The 9,455-nt window shown below is 29.8% G+C and overlaps 1 protein-coding gene across 1 annotated transcript in view; it reads right to left on the bottom strand.

Moving 5' to 3' along the window:
* LOC106464222 (spectrin beta chain-like) overlaps positions 1-9,455 on the bottom strand; it is a gene marked incomplete at its 5' end in the record, with an annotated part of 74,471 nt that overhangs the window by 18,018 nt on the left and 46,998 nt on the right. Inside the window, 6 exons of the mRNA XM_022391930.1 lie at positions 2,842-2,933; positions 4,743-4,827; positions 5,089-5,227; positions 5,903-6,147; positions 7,361-7,471; positions 7,898-8,161. Coding sequence (XP_022247638.1) covers positions 2,842-2,933; positions 4,743-4,827; positions 5,089-5,227; positions 5,903-6,147; positions 7,361-7,471; positions 7,898-8,161 — 936 coding nt within the window. The remainder of the gene's footprint in view (positions 1-2,841; positions 2,934-4,742; positions 4,828-5,088; positions 5,228-5,902; positions 6,148-7,360; positions 7,472-7,897; positions 8,162-9,455) is intronic.

The following is a 9,455-nucleotide window of genomic DNA, read 5'->3' as shown; positions in this document are numbered from 1 at the left end:
TTTCAAACAAAAAAGGAAGTACATATAGGTGTGGCTAATATCAATCCTTCAAAAACAATGCAAACAAGATAGTAGAGATGGCATTTGCATCATCCCTACATAATATAGATGATGCAAATACCATCCCTACTATCTTGTTTGCATTGTTTTTGAAGGATTGATATTAGCCACACCTATATGTACTTCCTTTTTTGTTTGAAAAGTTGTTCCTTTACTTGATTTTTTTTAATGCAATGTTTCATTATATACAGGAAGGTTGAAATTTATAACCAAGTTCTAAATACAATGAAGTTCCAACTGTAATATTTATTGTTTATCTATATTTGACTTAATAATATTTATAAAAGCAAATAATTCATCTGAAATTATATCACCTCAGTAAAATTGGTTGATACCATTATTTTGGTTTTTGAGTTAACATGTAATAAAAAGATGAACAAGAAATCAAAACTTTTTGCTATGATATTTACAGACATTCCCAGAACTTGTGACTCAGTCATTACATAGATATTGTTATAAAAAGAAACACTGTATAGTATTGTAATTGTACAATCCTAATTTTTAAAAATTATTAAGGTTTCATTTATTATACAAGTTTAAAACCCATTTTATATTCATGTATACACTTGACACTCAAGCAAGATATGGCCTAATGTAAATAATGTAAAACCAAACTTGGTGTGGTTGAGTGCAAACTGATCTAAGTATATCTCATCTTGTTTCAAGAAAAATATTTCTTTTCTTATTATACTATAATACATAATTGAAATGAAGTATAAAATGATAAAGCAAGCTTTTCACAAGCCTTAAAAATAATCAGAATAATAACTGTAGCCTAAACTATTTACAAATATATTTTCCAATAGCAACACACTACTGAGCTAAGCTTTTATCACTTTGTTCCAATTTCAACATGAATCTCTGCTGAACTGGAAGCCATATTTGTTTATACAGTTGAAAGTAACATAAAATCAGCTTTCATTACATGTTTAGATGACTAGCCTACAGTTTCTAAAAGCTGAAATATAGGCAATTATAAAACATCATGAGAAGAGGCTGAAAAACAGTAACTGGCTAAAAATCAATACAACTACAATTATGTTGAAGGTACAAGGTTCAGAGTAGTGTTATATTGTTTAAAACTATTTCAACATTTCTTCTAGGAGGCTACGAGTATTATACTCAGTAAAAATTCAGGGATTCCACAAACACTAATATTTTCATTCAGGGTATTTTGAAATCAAAATCGTTGAATTTAAAAATTTTCATGCATATATTTAAATAAAAACTCTCATTAAACAAATATTAATGTTGGAGTATCTTTCTAAAATAATGTGTGGAAAAATGACTACAAATATATTTTTATATAATTGCTTGAATTCATCATTGCATTTTTTGCCTCATGGCAGGATGTACCCATTTTAGTACCATAGGTTTAACCAGAAAAGTTCATTTCATATGAACAGTGTTAATTCGTTTGATATTCATCAATATATTTCTTTGAACACTTTACTTTGCTAAATGAAGCAATTAACTTCCCACTTTAAATCATACATACATAGTAAATGACTTGTACAGATATACTGTTCAATAATGATCACACCTTTCAATATAGTGACATTCTAACCTTTTTCAGATTTAGTAGCATGATATTTTGCCAATAAATAAAATATATCTTGAAAAAAAAAGTACCCCGTAAGTGGTTATGGCCAAAAATATTATTAACAGTGAGGGTACTCAACTGATGAAATGATGCATTCTAATCTTTATAAATAAGAATCTAAGAAAAGTAAACTTTATTACCTATAGTCATTACCAATACTAGGCTGAATTTTAATTTATCTTTAAGTAGGCAGTTTGCTCTAATGAAAGATAATATTAGTACAGGTTCACCATCACCTGTCCGGCAATCAGTAATCCGGCACTAATTTTGGCTAGAACAATTTCAAATACAGTGAAGCAAGATACGTGCTATTAGGTAAATACTTTAGTCTTGCTTGAAAGAATTAATCTGTAGTGTACCTGTGCCTGTATTTCATTAAATTTTTCACTTGAATATATTTGACAATTATCTTTTCTTTATTAATCAACTTGTACTGTTTTATGGGATATTTTAATTTTAAGATGAGGTGGTTAGCTCATAGATGACTAATCCGGCACCCTCCAGGTTCCGATGATGCCGGATTAGTGATAGTCAACCTGTATTCAGTTTTTCAATAAATAAGTTCTTGTACTTACATGTGTTGTTTGAATACAAGACTTAATATATTCAATGAAAATAGATTTGTTTTATCTGATTAGCAAAAACAAGAATTTTTTAATTAACTGGAAAGAATTTCAGAACTTTGTTTGAGGTCATCATTGGTCTTGACCACAATCAACCTCACATTCTTCAAAAGTGTTATGAAATTTGCATGCAGAACTATTGTAATTTAGGTTACTTAATGTTATTTAAAACTGAGTAACTCCCTCTTCTAATGATGACTGGTTTTAACCTGTATCCATTTTCAAAGTGGAGAACCAGTAAAAGTTCTCAAGGCTCTCTAGGCAGTGCAATAAATGAGATTAAATTCACAGCTGGATAAACAGAAAGCACAGAAAAATAAAAATGAATGTCAAGCTAATTTATGGTACCTCCTGAACTATACATATCAAAAACTTATCCAAGGAAAGTAATTAATAAAACTGAAAAAAAAAAAAGTTAAGACTGATGAATACACCACTTGCATCCTATAAGTATTTAAAAAAAAAAGTGATACAAGTTTATATTTGTAGAGGGTATGATTTATAACTTCTTACATACATTTTGTTTATGTTTCATGCTTTATGCAATCATCTTACCCCTAGTTCCTGGCTCAGAAGGTAAGGTTCCTGTGCTATTAACCAAGTCTCTGCCACAGTTGCATCTCTTGCAAACTGGTACACTTCCAGAACTAAAACAATATTCAAACATTATTCAATTTTGGAAATTTCTACATAAAACCCTCTCATTATGTATAATTTTAAGTCTAATCTATAGCATTACCAAAATATAACAACTGTTCAGCTACTCCTAAATTGTGCAATCTCTTATTTAACCCTTTCCATACAGCTGACACATTGTATGGTTTTAAACACTTTTCTGCGCAAATCACTGTGTTACATTCAAAATTTAATTAAAACATCTTTACTATCAATGCATGTAAATGAAATTTACATTATAATGTATGATTCAGAGTTTTATGTTGTCTAAGTTTAAGTCCTTTTTTTTCAAAAGAAAACAAACAAACTTAAAACTTCAGATGTATTGTCATGTGATCCATGGGCTATAAAAATTCCCTACTTTGGCACTCTGTATCTTCAATAATACACTGATTTTTGTGTGGATATACTTCTAGACAATAAGATGCCTACTTAACCTTTTGACACATACATAAAGATCTCTGGATGAATGCAGTTAAAACAAGTAATAACATTTGTCGACCCTGAACAGGTGCTAAGCTCACCTTCAACAGATTTGTTTGAGCTTTATATACTACATATAGAGGTTACATATGCATATTTATAGCCTTTGGAAAGAGCTCATTTCACACTATAATCTAACAATGGTTATTTTTGTGTGCAGTTGTCATCACAGAGTACTTGTAACTGACTGTAGTATTGTTGGCTGCTTGATCAACTATAGCAATTAAGGTTATTTCTTACCTAAATATGTTATAGTTATAAATACAGTTACATTGTATTTAGGTCTTACTTTTATATTTTAGTTAATTATGTACTATTTATGTTTGAAATGCATAATTGAAAGGTTTAAACATTTTTTAAATATACATCATACTTTGTGCCTGTTGTCAAGGCTTACAATATTATATGGTGCATGAAAATTTTACCAAAGGTTTGTGTATCTCTGCCAGAGACACTGCAATATGCCACAAGGGCACCATTAACTTTTGTTGAGATGAATAATAAAGTGTAAAGGACAAGTAAGGAAAATAAAACATTCAAAATTAACTATATATGTGAAAAGACCTGAAATTACAAATATAACCAATATAATATCTTTAAAGATATTTTACAAAAATTACTTTTTTCTATTTCCTAATTTGAATCATTTCATTGTATTGTATGTTGATGATAATAGCTAGTCAATGATATGGTAGAGAAAATGAAAAATAAAATATAAACATTTACTTTAAAAACTTTGATATTCATTCAGGAGATTCTACAGTTATACAAATGAAATACGAAAACTTTACGATGCAGAAAAGTATTTTTATACTTAAAATAAGAATCACTTTGCACTCAAACTATTATCAGTTTGAGTGCAAATAACTACTATAGGTAAATAATATTTTTTATTAGAAAGACGTAATTAAAATAATGTCATTCTTTGTGTACAACATACTTATAAACTTTAATAAAATCTTATGAGGTTTTGTGATGAACACTCAGAGTTACCGTATGTTTTTTGCATAAATGTCCTTTCCCAGTCAAGGTGATATGAAATGCATCAGCCCAAATGAAAAGGGTTAAAGAAGGCTTAAGAATGACATTGATACTTTTTTCAATTTAAAAATGGGCATTGTCATAGAAAACATTTTTTTATGTTATTTATCACAAGTTAGTTGTTAACCAAACTGATTAATTGATTATACATTATTTTTTGACTTCATACTACTGTTTGCCAATACCAAATGTAGAATGTTAAATCTTGTTTTTTAAAGTAAATTCCTTTGAGCAACAAATATTTAACACAAACTCACTCAGCTGTAGGTGTTCCCATCGTTCTTCCCACCTTTCCATCATGGAGGTCTTCTGGTTTGTTAGGGTTAACAATTTTTCTTTAATCTACATCAAACAAATTGTAATATTCTGTCAATCATGCTATGTATTACTACATAATTAATATATTTACACATGCAAATGATCAGTAAAATAAAAACACTGAAATATAATAAGTTAGACAATTAACAAGACACAGACTTGTATCTCATCATCTCACTAGTCATCAATGAATAATTGTTGTAGAGATTGAAAACAAATATATGGTTCACAGTCTCAGTGTAAAAATACTGTTCTTTCTTGTCCAACAATTCTATATGAGCTTACTTCAGCTGATGCATAATGATTCCTAGAAAGAAGTTCCTTCCCCAAGTTGATGCAGACAGAGATGTTATCTTCTCTAGCATCTATCTCTGCTTTCAGACTCTGATGGTTGTTCATTAGCAGTTCCACACCAGATACATCTCTAGCATAACAAAAGTTACAATTACTTGTCAATAATTGAAACCAGAAACACTTCTAGCATGAAAAAATAACCTTTATTCATCAATAACTCACAACAGACACATCTTTGGCATAACAAAATAATTATTCACCAACAATTCCACACCAAATACATGCTGGCATCACAAAACTTACAAGTATTCATAAAGACCTCAATACTAGATACATCTCTAGTATAACAAAATTAATTATTTGTCAACAGCTCCACACCAGATATGTGCTGGCATCACAAGTGGCAACTACATATCAATAGCTCCACAGCAAATACAACTCTAGTATAACACAAATGAAAATTATTAACCAAAAGCTCCACACCAGATACACATCTAACAACACTAAATTTACAAATATTAATCAACAACCTCACTCTGTGTATGCCTTAATGATCATTAAAAGAACAACTTGAGAAACTTCAAATCAAACACATCTAAGGTATCACATAAAAATTACAACTGTTTATGAACAGTTTCCCCCACATACATGCATACACAGACAACTATTTCATTTTCTCCCGATATTCACCTTCTAACCCTCAAAACGTTTAAAACAGTGAACTAATTTTAATTTTTTATATTTTGAAAAGCAATGTCGAATCATATTTTTATTTTTCTACTTCTAATGTCATATCCACACTTACCTTGGTTTTTCTGATGTATTCATCTGTCTGATGACATCATCCATCCATAACATGAGGTCTCGAACCATATTGAGAAATCTGAAGAGATCTCCAGTATCGGCAAGTTTCACTCTTCTGTTTTCACACATGGACAACAGTACAAGCCAGGCATTTACTACATCACCCTCTCTGCTTGTGATTTCCATAGCTTTGTCACCAGCATAAGCAGTTTGAAGATCTGCAGATTCATCTTTGATTTGCTGGACCTTTAGAAAACGACGTTTAGAAGTCACTGATTCTTAATGAACAAAGTCATATAGGTCTTTGTATTTTATTAATTGAAGACAAAAATATATTTAAGAAAATTAATTATGTTAACTTTATTATCCTGGTAAGAATAAGGTGGTGCTAACTACGATGTTAAGGTGACACAGATGTTTAATTTTAAGAACCTAAAATAACTAAAGACAAAAATGACAAAAACCCAGAGAATTACAGTTCCGAATATTATAAATGCTGTCTAACTATATTAACCCTATGTAAATAAATAAATTAAAACCCTCAGCTGTCTGCTCAAATATTTGACCAACAAGATGTTACATTCAAATCCGAAGGCTTCAAAGTATACAATACATTTTTGTTGGCCTTATTCAAACCAGATTTTTTTTTTAATGTTTACTTTCTCAGAATATTTCAATAAAGTAGCTTACATATTAAGAAATTATATAATATTTATTCACTTTATTTTCCAACTTAGTTATTCCATGACCACATTAATTCTAATATGCAGTTTCTTTTAAATGGAAAAAAAGTTTTCAGTATAAAATCTAATTTTTATAAATTTATTTTGCTGCCATTCACTGCATAGTTTTTCAAGCACTATCTATTTTATTCTGTGTAAGACAGATTAGACTGTAGTGTCTGATTAACAAAGCACCCTAGCAAAACCCTTAAGTTAATTTACTACAAAAGAGAGAGCAATTAGCACAATACCCTTAAGTAATCAAGGTTTTTACAATTAGTCCAGTTTTGACATATTTTTTAAAAGTTGTAGAAATAATCTAGCAACAACAGGAAAATAGGAGATACAGATACGAGTATTTGTAATAATCCAGTATTTTTCTGTAATCTATATTATTATAATAAAGCATATTTTATAGGAGTTACAAAAATGGTTGAAACTATTCTAATTCAAGAGAGTAATGGCATTCAGGAAGTTCTAAGTAAGTTTTTAATGTTTCATGTAATGTTCTTGAAATCAAGTGGCTTGTACCTAGTGTAGAAAGGGTTAGTGAGTTTTTGAATTCATTTTAAGAAGGCTCCTTCATTCTGTAACCAAACAATAAAATATAGTTGAAATTTATAAAAATTGTTAATACAGCAAGCTCAATACTACATCAAATATTTAATTTTATCACATAACTAATCAAAGTTAGCTGAAAAGTAAAAATAACTTTGAATATCATGCCTACTACTTACAGCTATCTCTAGTGTCTGTAAATCGTGTTCAAAACTGCCATGTTTCCGCTGGAGATGTGAAACACTAACAGCGTCTCTACCAAGTTCATCAGAGAGAGCATTTTGTTTTTCCTTTAAAAATGAATAAATAACTTGTACACAGCCAAAATTATCAATCTTTATTGTAAACAGTGAAATATATGTACTTGTTATCAAAATTAGATAATATTCTTATTAACTATTTTAAGATAACATAGTACCACAAATCTGTACAAAATGAACATAAAATTTTTTGCTTGGAAAATTCTATATATTTGTCAGTCAGGTTCTACCCTCTTCTATTTCTGATAAGGGAAAGATCTCATACTTAGTAACATTTTAGAGCTTTACAGTTTTCTTTAAAATACATTAGCCACAAAAACATCAATATTATAAGAATATTGATTGAAAATTACTATAAGTTATATGTTCTGTTTTCCCAAAGTACTTAAAATTTAGATTTTGTTCAGTCTAAACAATTCATTAAAATATGCATAAGAGTACATAACCGGAACTGACCAGAATGCGAGCATAAACATCTTTACAGTCATGGAAAAATCTGTGTAATCGCCAGGATGCAGCCAACATCTGTGTTCGAGTATCAATGAGTTCCAACAGGTCTGCCCAGGCTTCATTAAGTGTATCTTTCCATTCGGCAATGGTTGCACTGTCTGAATGACCAATGTTGATCAGGTGGTCAGCATTCTCATTTGCATTTGTCACACGCTCTGTACCAATTACCTCAGTGTCTCTAGCAAACTCCTTGAATCTGTCACGCAGCATCTGGATTTCACAGTACACAGATTAGCATTATTTTGAAACTGATATTACTGAAAAATAACCAGTACATAATTTACAACTATAAAAAATAATACTGTTATCCATGATGCTAAAGATCACAGACTTTCATCACTGGTTATTCTTTTACAAATGCTAAACTTAAACACTGAAATTGTACATGTAAAATACAAAGTATTTCATGGTAAAAGTACAAAATATTGTTGCAAATTTTTACCTATTCCTAGTCCAGAAATCACACATTTTAAAATATAGCACAAAAAAACTAATAATCAGTCGATTTCAATAAATTAGGTATCTTGCAAGAAAAGTAATAAAAGTGAAAATATATGTTGTTTGCATTCAAAGTTAACAGGCCAGATGATTACAACAGGGATTAGAGCACCACAAATCCGGATTGGTCACCATTTTAATTTTTCTTGAATATTCTAAAATTCTACAGGTTGGTGACAATCCTAATTCTTTTTTTGTAGTCAACACTGAATGTTTTTAATTTCTTATTACTAATTCATTAAATAATTAGTGGGTCAACTTGAAGATAATTAGTCATTATGATAACACTGGTTGCAACTTAAAACAGCAGCAGTCTATAAGCAATAACAATTAAGAATTTGTGATGGTTCGGAGTCATTTTCTTATTTTCAGATTTTGATTAATTATTGATATAAACAGCTTTTTAAAACCTTTTTCTTTATTTCTTTTTGCTACAGAATTATGGGTAACTGACATGTTTCAAGAATGCTTAACAGGTAAGCTATAGCTATAAATGTTAACTCTGGTTAAAAACAGATATTTGAAGTGTTTTGGAAAGATTATTAATAATAATGTTCAAATTCCAGTAAAAATATAAGTAGCTTAACCCTATCGCCCCAAGTGCCCCTTACTGCACATGACAAGGTTTTAGTGTCTTACATTCAAAATTTTATTAAACTACTTTTTGTTTCTGTTATACCAATTAGAATAGCATAAAATCTTAGCTCATAATCCATATTTTAATAGTATACAAGTCTACAAGGGAATATTTAAAAAAATCCTGAATTTCCACGAGTGTGATCCACATGACATATTTTGTTTTAGCATGGCATCATCCCTATTTTATCCGTCACCCCTCGAAAATGTACAAAATTAAACGTAAATTATTCTCTATAAAATCGTTATTGCTCAGTCAAACCATAATTTTTATAGCCTTCAAGTCTGTTTGGTTCCAGAACTATCGAATAGAAAATCAGACCCCTCATGCCACACCCTCTCTTTCACAATTTGTTGATAGTTCTCTCTT

The sequence above is a fragment of the Limulus polyphemus genome, unplaced genomic scaffold (assembly GCF_000517525.1).
Source record: "Limulus polyphemus unplaced genomic scaffold, Limulus_polyphemus-2.1.2 Scaffold1591, whole genome shotgun sequence".
Lineage (NCBI taxonomy): Eukaryota > Metazoa > Arthropoda > Merostomata > Xiphosura > Limulidae > Limulus > Limulus polyphemus.
This window is presented reverse-complemented; position numbering and strand designations above follow the sequence as displayed.